At 48.2% G+C, this 13,487-nt stretch overlaps 1 protein-coding gene across 3 annotated transcripts in view; it reads right to left on the minus strand.

Moving 5' to 3' along the window:
- Nucleotides 1-2,964: 2,964 nt before the first annotated feature.
- The window catches only part of POU6F1 (POU class 6 homeobox 1), a 29,968-nt gene continuing 19,445 nt past the window's right edge, over nt 2,965-13,487 (minus strand). For all 3 annotated transcript variants that reach the window (XM_012762422.2, XM_012762434.3, XM_076007278.1), the window contains 4 exons: nt 12,695-12,898; nt 8,656-8,797; nt 7,912-8,080; nt 2,965-6,919 (listed from right to left, as the gene is read on the minus strand). In XM_012762422.2, coding sequence (XP_012617876.1) covers nt 6,574-6,919; nt 7,912-8,080; nt 8,656-8,797; nt 12,695-12,898 — 861 coding nt within the window. In that variant the 3' untranslated portion in view covers nt 2,965-6,573. The remainder of the gene's footprint in view (nt 6,920-7,911; nt 8,081-8,655; nt 8,798-12,694; nt 12,899-13,487) is intronic.

A 13,487-nucleotide genomic window follows, 5' to 3' on the forward strand; every position in this document is an offset into this window, starting at 1 on the left:
GATAGTGCATGTTAAGTGCTTAGAAGAGTGCCTAGCACTCCGACTAGTGATCAGTAAAGGTTAGCTATTATTATTATTACTGACAAAAAGGGCACCCTACCACCTGTATTGCCTATCTCATAAGACAAATCAATTTTCTCAGAGGCTTGAGGACTCAAGCTCCCTGGGTCATCACCTGTCTATCCCCTAAGCTTCCCTTTTCACTCAATTACTCAAGTCAGTTAATGTTGCTGGGTTCCTCGGTCAATTACTGGGCATTTTTACACGAAGAAATCATTATTCAGGCAGACATTTTTGAGGACTGGACCATCTAGCTTTAGCTCTTCACATCTCCCTGTGGCCCACCCAAGGAGGCTGCAGCTGGAAAGAAAGTAAATCAGTTTTCATAGCCACACAGTTTCAAGCAACTTCTGGTTCTTCTCTCATCTCTATTCCAGATATCAGCCTGCATCTTCTCCATTCCATAAAAGATCAATTCCCCCTTCACAGCCGTCTACAGTGCAATGAACTTCCCAGGCCTGGGAATAAAAAATACGATCTGTCCACAAACCTATTCTCTAAAGCCTTCCTAGGCCAACTGCCAGGAACCACTCTCAACTGGTCTGAGCCAGAGCTATCAACTCCTACTGACTTTGCTGGTGGGAACTGCTGGGAGCTCTCTCTCTCTCTGGTCAGGGCGAGTTGCAGCCCAGATTTCATCACTCCCACATTCCACAGACCAAACTCTGCATGGCTAAGCAGAATCCTGTCCTTACAGTCTCCCAGTGACTCAGCTGTCATTATTTCCTTGAAGGAGAGGGTAGGAAATGCATTCAGTCATCCATCTGACATTTATCAAGCACCTATTGCAAGCCCCTGATCTGTGGACACAGCCCAGTGAGTATAGGTAATATCACGGTTGTAAGATCTATGCAGCGGGAAGTGCTGGCTTCTATTTGATTTTTTGCTCCATTATTTCAGGGTACTGTAAAGCTCCTCTGATTCCTAAGCTTTGCATCAGAGTCTTAGACATTCATCATCCCCGAGTACGGGTGGGGTGATGAGACATGGTCCAGACACCACCACAGTGCCCAGCTCGGGAATGCTGACTGGGTAGAATCAAAGGTGATGCCGTACTCTCACCAGTTTAGATTATGTAGCCTCATCAATATCAGGTAGAAGAACCTATAAGGGAGATGGCATGAACCCCACTCCTAGGAAGTAGACAAGCCTCATGATTAATATGCTCCCAGCTCTAAGCTCAGGTGGCAGGTCTGGGGAAGAATACAAATGAAGACCTGCTTACCATAGAGCCACACTTGTATAAAGTATAACTCAAACTAACAATGATCTAGCCTCCTATCCTGATAAGTATACCTTCATAATGACCTGGAAGGCCAGGTTTGAAGTTGGACTGCTAGGACTCCTGAAGTTCCGTGCTACAATGTGCCCCAGCCCAAGGCCTCCACCTTATTGGCTGCCTTCTCTTCACACTCCCCATCTTTCACTGCAAAGGGCCCCGTGTACATGTGTAGATGCTCCAGCCTACACGTCCAAGCTCTGTCACCCAACTCTCCAACAAACAGCTGTCCCTTTGCCACTGCTGGTCTGAATGTTTATGTCCCCCCAAAATTCATTTGCTGAAATTTAATCCCCAATTGTGACAGTACAGTCATCTGTCCGTATCTGCAGAGAATTGGTTCCAGGACCCCCCAGGATACCAAAATCCATGGATGCTCAAGTCCCTTATATAAAATGGCATAGTCGGCCGGGTGCAGTGGCTCACGCCTGTAATCCTAGCACTCTAGGAGGCCGAGGCGGGCGGATTGCTCAAGGTCAGGCGTTCGAAACCAGCCTGAGCAAGAGCGAGACCCTGTCTCTACTATAAATAGAAAGAAATTAATTGGCCAACTAATAAATATAGAAAAAATTAGCCGGGCATGGTTGGCGCATGCCTGTAGTCCCAGCTACTTGGGAGGCTGAGGCAGGAGGATTGCTTGAGCCCAGGAGTTTGAGGTTGCCGTGAGCTAGGCTGATGCCACGGCACTCACTCTAGCCTGGACAACAGAGTTAGACTCTGTCTCAAAAAAAAAAAAAAAAAAAAAAGGCATAGTATTTTCGTATAATCTACACATTGTCCTGTATACTTAAAATCATCTCTAGATTACTTATAACACCTAAAACAATGTAAATACTGTGTAAACAGTTGTTATGCCATATTGGTCTTTTCTGTTTATATTATTTTTTATCTTTGTATTTTTTTTAATATATTTTCAATCTGCTGTTGGTTGAATCCACAGATGCAGAACCTGGGGCTTCAGAGGGCCAGCCGTATTCAGAGGTGGAGCCTTTGGGGAAGTGATTAAGTCAAATGGGGTTAGTGCCTTTATAAAAAAGGTCCAAGGGAGATTTTTTGCCCTTCTATCATGTGAGATTAGAATGAAAAGATGCCCATATATGAGGAAGAGGGCCCTTACCAGACACAGAATCTGCTAGCACCTTGATCTTGGACTTCCCAGTTTCCACAGCTGTGAGCAATAAATTTCTGTTGTTTATATGCCACCCAGTCTAAGGTACTCTATTATAGCAACCAGAACAGACTAAGGCAGCTACCCCTTGGACCTACAAGTGTGTACACCAACAGCACAGTCTGTCTGTCCTTAGGACTCAGAGAAGACGGGTCCAGGAAGTAGGCACAACAAGAATTCTGAGGTCCTAGGAGTCGAGAAGAAGAGTGGTCTACAAGAAGGAAGGACATACCCCTTGGCACTGCAGACCCTGTGCCCCCCAGGAGGGTCATGGTGGGAGGGCCCAAGCAGGGCCTTCTGAAGTAGGAATCCAAGGCACTAACCCTTGCCCTCTTGCCTTGGGATTTTCCAAGCTGCAAGCTGACAGCAAAAGCCACTCCCTGCCACTTCCCTGGCCTCTGACACTGGCTCTCTTATATCTCCACCCTGAAAAGTGAACAAGAAACAAGAAGGCCAGTACAAAAGAAAAAATACTGTTTATTCCACACAACTACATCAAGTGCTTCTCCCCCATTCTCCTCTCTCCTCCCTACCCCTCCCTCCAGCCCTCAGTAGGCCTTGCCATGCTTGGAGATAGAACCTCAGTCAGAGCCTGGCCTATGAGGCAGGAAGGAAATCTGGGTACAGGTGACAAGATTTCCAAGAACATAAACATGTCAGGGTCTCGAATTACAAACTCAAGTGTGTCCTTAGCCCATTTGGCCGAATTCATTCCCTGGACTCCACCTGGATAGAACGCCATGGTTAGTGCAGGGTCAAGGCCCCAGGTGATTCACCAGGCCACAGAAAGTTTTGATCTTTCATTTAAAATAAAATTATACACAGTTAAACAATTTCTGTCCATTTTCCTCTCTTTCCATGGTAAAGGACCCACCAAGCTCTGGTTTAAGTCCAGAGAGCTGCTTTCAAAACACAATTTAAGCCAGGCGCGGTGGCTCACGCCTGTAATCCTAGCACTCTGGGAGGCTGAGGCGGGCGGATTGCTCGAGGTCAGGAGTTCGAAACCAGCCTGAGCAAGAGCGAGACCCCGTCTCTACTATAAATAGAAAGAAATTAATTGGTCAACTAATATATGTATAAAATTAGCCGGGCATGGTGGCGCATGCCTGTAGTCCCAGCTACTCGGGAGGCTGAGGCAGCAGGATTGCTTGAGCCCAGGAGTTTGAGGTTGCTGTGAGCTAGGCTGACGCCACGGCACTCACTCTAGCCTGGGCAACAAGCGAGACTCTGTCTCAAAAAAAAAAAACAAAAAAAACAAACAAAAAAAAACACAATTTATATCAACTCTTTTCAGAGCCTGATGCTACCAAAAAACAAAAAAGAAATCCACCTCATAGGTGAGTGGCCCAGGCCTCAGCTGCTTCCCAGGGATCTGGGGGAGCAATGGGAAAAGGTCATAGGCCAGTGAGCTCTGCTTTGGGTTTGCTTCAGGGACACCCTGCTAGGGAATTCAGCCTGCAAACATTCTCCCTCTGAATGACCAACCCATCCTTGTAGCAGAGGAGAAAATGGTTTAATTCTAGCTCAGCCTTGGAAAGACAGATTTAGATGAGGGAGGGGCCTAGAAAGCATGGCCAGGCCTAATTTAGGCCAGTGGCTCATTATTTTTTTTCCTGCCATGACACAGATAGATGGTGTCCTCCGGCAAGTCCACCACCACGGACACACCCTGGATTATATGCTATTCCCAGGGTAGCAGCTGTGATCCACTTGTCTCTCCCCAAAAAAGAAAGCATACGTGAAAGCAAGTGTTTGAGCAGGAAAATCTGCATCTCTCTAATTTATTGAAGGGAAGTCACTGAATCCTTTACAAACTCTAGTACTTCAACTATTCTTACTGAAAACTTGTTTACCACACCCCTCCCACAAGAGTTTGTCATCTTATTGAGGCAGGTCGATAACCCTGAACTAGAGCGTGGAGACTTCCCACTGGAGACACAGTCTCCTGGGAGGCTGGGTCCGGCAAGCTGCTCACCTGCCCCTTTGCCTCCACCACACTCTGGCAGGTCTGGTTGGCCCGAACTCGGAGGGGCATGTGCGTATGTGTATGTGCACGTCTGTGTCTGTGTGTGTGTGTGTGTGTGTGTGTGACAGTTCAGCACACAACTCTCCTCTGCTCACTGGCAGGGCTACCAAGAGGGTGGCCACAGTGCCATTGCGGGGCCTGGAAGTGACCAGTCGTAAGTGGGAAAGGAAACACAGAAGAAGCTGGGCTAGAGGCGGGGATGTGCCCTTGCCTAGCGGTCACTCCCTCAGGGTGGAGGGCAACTGCTAGAGACCAGGCTCTGGAAGGGTAAAAGTAGTGAAGTCAGGGGGTGCTAGACCCCTTTAGGGATGGTCTACACAGCAAGCCCAGGACCATCTAAACAAATCTCTTGAGTTCTCTCCTGACCTCCTAAAGTCACATACTGAATTTTAGGGGCTGGCTGGACACTCACTTAGCAGCTTAGATGAGATTCCAACCCCCAATGTGCTATAACGACCCCTCCAAAGGCAAAATCCATCCTAATCTGGGATATTCTTGACTCAGAGGAGCACTGGGGGGATTGTTTACACATATACATGGTCTAAGACTCTGGAAAAAATGAGATTTCTCCTCCAGTATCCAAGGCTTAAAATTATAAAGAAAATTAGAAGGCCGGGCGTGGTGGCTCACGCCTGTAATCCTAGCTCTCTGGGAGGCCGAGGTGGATGGATCATTTGAGCTCAGGAGTTCGAAACCAGCCTGAGCAAGAGCAAGACCCTGTCTCTACTATAAATAGAAAGAAATTAATTGGCCAACTAATATATATAGAAAAAAAAAAATTAGCCGGGCATGGTGGCGCATGCCTGTAGTCCCAGCTACTCGGGAGGCTGAGGCAGAAGGATCGCTTGAGCCCAGGAGTTTGAGGTTGCTGTGAGCTAGGCTGATGCCACGGCACTCACTCTAGCCTGGACAACAAAGTGAGATTCTGTCTCAAAAAAAAAAAAAGAAAGAAAAAGAAAATTAGAGTTAAGTCAGCTTCCACAAGAGACCGTTCTGGGCTGTCATCAGCTCTCTCAAGGATGTTGTCCTTTCCCCCAGGGCCTTGCTGTCTGGTTTATTGTTTAATTTGCTTGTTTTGAGAAGGCCTCAGTACTGGGTTGGGGGTGGTTCTGGGGACAAGAGAAAGTGAAAGTTAGCATTCCTTTCCTTAATTTTCTCCAGAGCTGCCTACTTGTAGTGGGATTTTTCAGGCTGCAAATTCCCTTAACCCATACTGTTTTTGTGGGAGGGATGGCTATGGACGTAGATTAGATTAAAATCAGGGAAAATTGCCTTATTTTTTAAATTCCCAACCTGCAGCAGACCCAGGACAAGCCCAGGACAGGTACAGTTCACTCTTGCTTCCTTCCAACATGGATTACAAAAGAACAGGTTCTATTTTAGTGCAACTGTTCCCTCAAAGGAACCAGGGAGAGGTGGGAGAGAAGACTACATGTTCTGGCCCCAGGGCTAGGGGACCCTTCTGACCTTGAGGTCAAGGCAGACATCGAGTCTGACCTTGTAAGCAGCACAGCACACTTTTCTGAATTTTATCTCCTGGGTCCTTTCAGGAGAACAATGTGCCCGCAGGCAAAGGGGGGGGGGCTGCAGGGGGTTGTGGCTCCACTGGATGAAGTATCATACCTGCCACACTAACACAGAGGAACAAAGGAGAACAGGGGGTGGAAAGGGAATGCCATCAAAAGCAAGAGCTAATGGCCTTAGGAGCTGCTACAGCCCTATCCCAAAGCCCAGGACTTTCTGGTTCCCAACCAGAATTCACCCTTCAGAAACCATGTTAGCAAAGTGCTTCTCTAAGTGATATCACAAATCCTTCTTCAGCATGGCCAGCCTAGAGCCTGGAGCTCTCACGGGGGCTCCTCAGGCCTCCCCATGGTGTGAGATATGTGGGGGAGAAGAGGGAGGCATCGACGCACATGCACACAGTGGAGTCTCATGACCTAGGGCAAGTACGGCTGCACGCGTTGTCATGGCAGTGGCTGCAGCCGGGAGCCAAGGGGAAAGTACAAAGTGCTGGGACACAGGGCTGGGGGCTGAGCCCTAAGGGATCTGAAAGACGTTCAGCTTGCTGGTGTTCTTGAGCGTCTGGCGCCGATTGCAGAACCAGACCCGCACGACCTCGCGGTCATAGTTGAGCTCCTTAGCAATCTCAGTGATCTCCTGGCCCGTGGGCAGTGGGTTCTTCTCAAAGTAGGCATTGAGAGCCTCTATGGCCTGGGGGGTGAAGGAGGTGCGGCGTTTGCGTTTCTTGGAGGGCTCACCTCCCACAAACTCCATCAGGTTTTGCTGGCCTTCCTGGTTCCGGAGTTCGGCCTCATTCAACCACTTCTCCAGCACCGGCTTCAGCTTCTGGGCACTCTTGGGTGTGATGTCCAGCTTCTCAAACCTGTGCGCAACCAATGTCCAGGAAGAGACAGTGAGAGTGCCTCAGTCACTTCAGCACACCCTGCACTCAGGTGTAAGCACTATCCTCGAAGGCTGCTCCCCTGGAGGCTGGCGACACCGACCCAGGGCCCCTCTAGCTCAGCCAAGCCCAGACTCCTCACTCTCTGTTTTCCCAGGTCCTAACAGGGAAACCATTCTATGACCTTAGCTCAATCAGTAGTGCAATGATAATAGTACAACTACTTTATGAACAACATACCAGAACTTTCACCTAAATGAGTGAAGGCCTTTGAGGAGTCATCTTGAGATGACATCCAGATGTCATAAGAGCAATCGCACTCCCATGGCAGACTGATACAAGTTGGGCTACTCTTTCTGGCTGAGCCTGGATGTGGCAACAGAATTCTCAATGTGGCGTTGTAGGCACTCTAATAGTCACTCTGGGTCTAGTCAATGGAGTTGGCAGACAAATGAAACCTTTTGGCCATCCCTGAGCCACACACTTCTCCTTGTTTGAAACTCTCTACTACCCTCTCCTTTGGTACTGGCACCAAAACCAGTTTGTCAGCTGCATGCAAAAAAATTAGTTATATTACTTTATAGTCATGCTTTTAAGAGGGGGAGATGGGAACATGAGGGAGTATGGTAGTTTATAGTTGAGGACCAACACAGAAGTCCCTACTCTGTTTAATTTTGTAAGCTGTACTCCTTTCTCAATAGGATTCCTAAATGAATTAAGGTCTTGGGTTCGCCAAAGAAGACCATATAAATGCTTAGGATTGGAGGATAAACTTCACAGGGCCCCCAAAATCTGGGTCAGTCTTTGGCTACCCCAGCTGAACGTGTCTACCCTTAGGACAATCTTCTTTATCTGGAAGAAGGAAGGAGCAAGGGGGAACATGGACAGTGACCAGCTGACTGGGTCCCTATGAGTGCCCAATGGCACCAAACACCCAAGCAGGCCCTGATCCTGTCCAGGGCAGCTTTACTCACCGGCAGATGGCTGACTGGCTGTAGGCTGGACCTTCTGTCGCAGTCAGAGCCTGACCCACCTGGGTCTGTGTAAGGCCCAGGGAGAGCCGCCGGATCTTAAAGTTCTTGGCAAACTCTCGGATCTCTTCTAAGTTGATCCCATCCTCATCCAGACTTGGAGTATGTGGCTCTAGGCCAGAGGGAGGGACCAGGGATGAGTGTGTAAGATAGGAATCATCACTGCTTATCTGGTTCACTGGTCTGGACTGGTAGTCAGGGGGGCAATGAGGACATCTGGCAAAAGGCTTGTGCACCCTTAAGACACTCATCACCCCTGTCCCCAAGACAAACAAGGCTTGGGGAAAAGAGGCCTGAACCAGGCTCTCTGGCGGTGAGGGTCTATTTTTAAGTTTTTCCAGCTCTAACTGTTGACCTTCCCCATCCTCCCTATGCCTGGCCCCAAACACACCTGTTGGCCATCCACATTCCTCAAATACTAGGTGAGAGACCACAGCAGAGACAGCCAATGGCTTGGCCTCTCAGAGAAGCAGCCAAACAGCCAACTAAGCAGCCTCCACCATCCTCATGCCCAGAATCCAGCTCAACAGGAATGGGAATAAGAAAGTCAACCCCTTGCATTGGGTTTCTGCCCTCCCTCTTTGGGCCCCAGGAAGCTTATTAAGGAAAGCAGCATCTGAAGAGGTTGGGGTACCCAAATAAATGCTTCCCCCACTTCCCCATACTCCTCCTCCAGGAGCCACTTACTGGACACCAACTGGCTGACGGTAGGGGTCTCTGAGCAGGTGATTGGGATGGGAGCAGAGGCAGATGGCTTGGCTGCCGGAGCTGGGCTGGCAATGACCACAGCAGGCTGGGGCACTGCTGATGTGGGCTGGATGGGCTGCACCTGTGAGAAGAGAGACAACAAGCCTTTACTGCCCCTGCGAGGCTCAGGGGGTCAGCATCCCTAGGTGGACCAGAGGCAAGGCAAAAATGGGCATAAAATCCTCACCTACCTAGGACCCCCACCACTTGTCCTCTATCAAAAAGCAAGTCTAGAAGCTGCTTATTTACACCCACCCAACAATCATGACTAAACCATCCTAAATAAGCACCGCAACATGCCCCACCAAACTGGAGTCTCACAGCCACCTGTGACACAGGCAGGTGAGAGGCTCAGAAAGGTTCGGTACAATTGGTCAAAGCCCCAGCAAGTGCCCACCCTTGGGATAACTGCTCTCAAATCTCTGCTCTCAAAGGAGAAGCCTAGGCCGGGCACTGTGGCTCACGCCTGTAATCCTAGCTCTTGGGAGGCCGAGGCGGGCGGATTGCTCAAGGTCAGGAGTTCGAAACCAGCCTGAGCAAGAGCGAGACCCCGTCTCTACTATAAACAGAAAGAAATTAATTGGCCAACTGATATATATATATAAAAAAAAAATTAGCCGGGCATAGTGGCGCATGCCTGTAGTCCCAGCTACTTGGGAGGCTGAGGCAGAAGAAGGATCACTCGAGCCCAGGAGTTTGAGGTTGCTGTGAGCTAGGCTGACGCCACGGCACTCACTCTAGCCTGGACAACAAAGTGAGACTCTGTCTCAAAAAAAAAAAAAAAAAAAAAAAAAAAAAAAAAAAAAGGAGAAGCCTAAACCTGATTCTAGAGCCTCTTAGGCCCCAAATGTCCATTAATAAGGAAATGTTAGATGACCTCTGAGACCTCCCTAAAATGAGATACTGTGCAGACACTAAAAAGAAAAAGGTGGCTGGGCACAGTGACTCACGCCTGTAATCCAGCACTGTGGGAGGCCAAGGCAGAAGGATTGAGGGCAGGAGTTTGAGACCATCCTGAGTAACATAACAAGACACATATCTACAAAAATAGAAAAAATTAGGTGGCCATGGTAGTGTGTGCCTGTAGTCCCAGCTACTCAGGAGGCTGAGGCAGGAGGATTGCTTGAGCCCAGGAGTTTGTGGTTGCAGTGAGCTATAATGATACTACTGCACTCTAGCCTGGGCAACAGAGCGAGATCCTGTCTCCAAAAAAAAAAAAAAAAAAAAAAAAAAAAAAACTCTGAGGTCTGAGTCATTGTATTAAGTGAAAAAAGTAAGATGAAACCAGTTTTTATGGAATAATGCTTTTAAAAAAATATTGATACATATGAGGCCGGGCGCGGTGGCTCACGCCTGTAATCCTAGCTCTCTGGGAGGCCGAGGCAGGCGGATTGCTCGAGGTCAGGAGTTCGAAACCAGCCTGAGCAAGAGCGAGACCCCGTCTCTACTATAAAATAGAAAGAAATTAATTGGCCAACTAATATATATACAAAAAATTAGCCGGGCATGGTGGCGAATGCCTGTAGTCCCAGCTACTCGGGAGGCTGAGGCAGGAGGATTGCTTGAGCCAGGAGTTTGAGGTTGCTATGAGCTAGGCTGACGCCATGGCACTCACTCTAGCCTGGGCAACAAAGCGAGACTCTGTCTCAAAAAAAAAAAAAAATATTGATACATATGAATTTCCAGAAAAAGTATCTTAAGGCATATAAAGCAAGCTATCAACAGAAGTCACTTCTGGAGGTGGAATTAGAAGAAATTTTTACTTTTTACATGACACATAATGTTGGAAATTTTATAAAAATCATTTTTAATCAAGAGAAGCTATAAATATATGAAATTTATATTTTTATTTTATTTTTTTGAGACAGAGCTCTGTTGCCCAGGCTAGAGTGTCGTGGTTTGCCTGGATTTCAGCCCCTAGTAGCCCTCAAATTCATTCCTTCTTCATCCCCAGGGCTTAGTTTGTCTTTTTCTTTTTTTTTTTTTTTTTTTTTTTTTTTTTTTTATTGCTAATAAGGAAAAGCAATCCAGGGCTTAGTTTGGACCTCCTAGTCTCTTGCTAGAACTGTGTAAACTGCCTCCTAACAGGTGACAAGGATTCAAACCACAGCCCAGTTCTTGACCCCACCTGAATAACACAGGGATTTTTTTTAAAAAATGCACATCTGATAAGCCATTTTCTTGCCAAGAAAAGCCATTTTCTTGCCTGTAGCCACTCCCTACTACCTAACAATCGTAATAATAAGGACTATTTTTCAAGTGCTTTCTGTGTAACAGAGTGTTAACTGCCTATGTGTAATATGTCCTTTGGCATTCATAACCTTCTGAAGTTGGTACTCTTATAATTCCTATTTTACAGATAAGGCTAAGTGGTTATTTTCAAAGCTTGGAAGCAGCATACTACATTTGAGAACCACTAGTCTTTATGTCTCCTGGGAACTTAGAAATGCAAATTCCTGGGCTCCACTCCACACCTACTGAATAAGAAACTCTGAGGTGAGACCCGGCAATCTTTGTTCCAACAAGCCCTGCAGGTGATTCTGAGTTTGAGAACCACTGCTCTTGCAAAAAGTATATGATACTTGGATACTGGGTGGCAGTGCCCTAAAGTTAGAACACTTTCACATCCAACCCAACTCAAACCTTCCATTTCTGCTGCAGCCTTTTTTTTTTTTTTTTAGAGACAAGGCTGGAGTGCAGTGATTCTTCACAGACACAATTACTATAGCCTCGAAATCTTCAACTCACGAGCGCCTCCTGCTTCAGCCTCTTGAGTAGCTTGGTACTAGACACTACATATACCTTCATCCCTTTATGTTAGTTCAGTGTCCCTTATCTGTGAACCCTTGCCTAATCTCCCAAGTCTGTCAAGAGCTCCCTTCTCTGGGGTCCCAAAGCACCTTATTCATGCCCCTATCATAGTCTTTTTTTTTTTTTTCTTAGACAGAGTCTCACTCTGTTGCCCGGGCTAGAGTGCCATGACATCAGCCTAGCTCACAGCAACCTCAAACTCCTAGGCTCAAGCAATCCTCCTGCCTCAGCCTCCCAAATGGCTGGGACTACAGGTGTGCACCACCATGCCCGGCTAATTTTTTTTTTTTTTTTTTTGAGATAGAGTCTCACTCTGTCGCCCAGGCTAAAGTGAGCGCCGTGATGTCAGCCTAGCTCACAGCAACCTCAAACTCCCGGGCTCAAGCAATCCTGCTGCCTCAGCCTCCTGAGTAGCTGGGACTACAGGCATGCGCCAACCATGCCCGGCTATTTTTTTCTATATATATTAGTTGGCCAATTAATTTGTTTCTATTTATAGTAGAGACAGGTCTCGTTCTTGCTCAGGCTGGTTTCGAACTCCTGACTTCAAGCGATCCACCCGCCTCAGCCTCCCAGAGTGCTAGGATTACAGGTGTGAGCCACCTCGCCCAGCCCAGCTATCACAGTCTTTATCATGCTGACTTCTAATTATTTCCAACACTGAGCTGCCTAAGGTTAGGAAGGGTGTCTTATTCATCTTTGTGTCTTCAGCACTTGGAATATAGTATGCACTCCAAAAACACTCCTAGAATAAACAAATAAATGACTAATCAAAGCCACTGTGCAGAGTAAAAGAGTGGAAGGGTGATGCTGTGAAGGCGGGGGAGGGGTGCAAAACCTTCCAGGGCTTTTCTGGCAGTTTGTTCACCCTGGAGCTGATCCAGGCCTAGTCCAGACCACCTCCTCCCCCCCACCATCTTAGAATGGCACCGGCCTCTGAGGGCACATATACTGATCTTGGTGTGTGTGGGTAGGGGCTTAGGGGGGTGCTGTTTCCCTGGGCAAAATGTGTGGACTCACATGGGCCTTCTACTCTGGGACCTCACCCAGAGAGGTACCCTGCTCTCCTAGGAGTTTCAGAAGATGTTGTCCTATCCGGCAGTCTGGAGGGAGCCGCCCATACCAGAGAGCATTGACCATCCCCCCTCCCCTCCTCCATCCCTTGTACCTCACTCTTAGCAGGGGACTCAGGCGTGCTTGGCTTCCGGATAGCCACGGGTGGAGGCAGGGGGCTGCTGGCCAGGGTCGCAATCACCTGGCCCTGGGCGTTCAACAACAGTTGGGGGGTCACAGCCTGGACCTGCAGGCTTTGGGCTGGTGCTGGGGCCGCCACACTAGCTGAGTTCACTACCCACGGGAGTGTTCCAATAACCTGGCAGGAAATAAGGCAGGGACCCCAGGTGTGAGAGTAGTGTCCAGCTCCACCTGACCCAAATCCTCACACTGTCAGGGGGAGAGACTAACAAATCACTTAACCCCCTCTGGCCTCAGTTTCCTCATCAATAAAGTGAAGGATTCACAGGCTAGAGGCTACTTCCTTCATTCCATCCTCAGAGCTGCGGTGGAACAAGAATAGGTGTGAATGTGGATTCAGAGAGACCTGGATACACATCCTTGCTCTGCCACATTTTAGCTATGTGGCTTCATTTCTCTGAACCTCAGCCTTCTGTCCTAGAAAATGGGAATAAAAATCTCCATCTAATAGATTTGTACTCAAAACAAAGTGAGATAATGTATGAGAAAGCTCCGAGAACAGAGCCTGGCCACAAAGTGGGTGCTCCATAAATGAAACCCCCCAACTAGAGTGAGTGCCTCTAGGGCAGGGGGTGGCTACACCCCTGCCTGGCCCCCGCCTCGGCAGAGAGCTGTGGCCCAGGGATGTGAACCGCAGCTCCACACACTGCATTTCTCTGACCCCTAGCCCAAGTCCTGGCCACCCCCTTCCAGCTTCTCCACAGTCC

This window comes from Microcebus murinus, chromosome 10 (genome assembly GCF_040939455.1).
Source record: "Microcebus murinus isolate Inina chromosome 10, M.murinus_Inina_mat1.0, whole genome shotgun sequence".
Taxonomy (NCBI): domain Eukaryota; kingdom Metazoa; phylum Chordata; class Mammalia; order Primates; family Cheirogaleidae; genus Microcebus; species Microcebus murinus.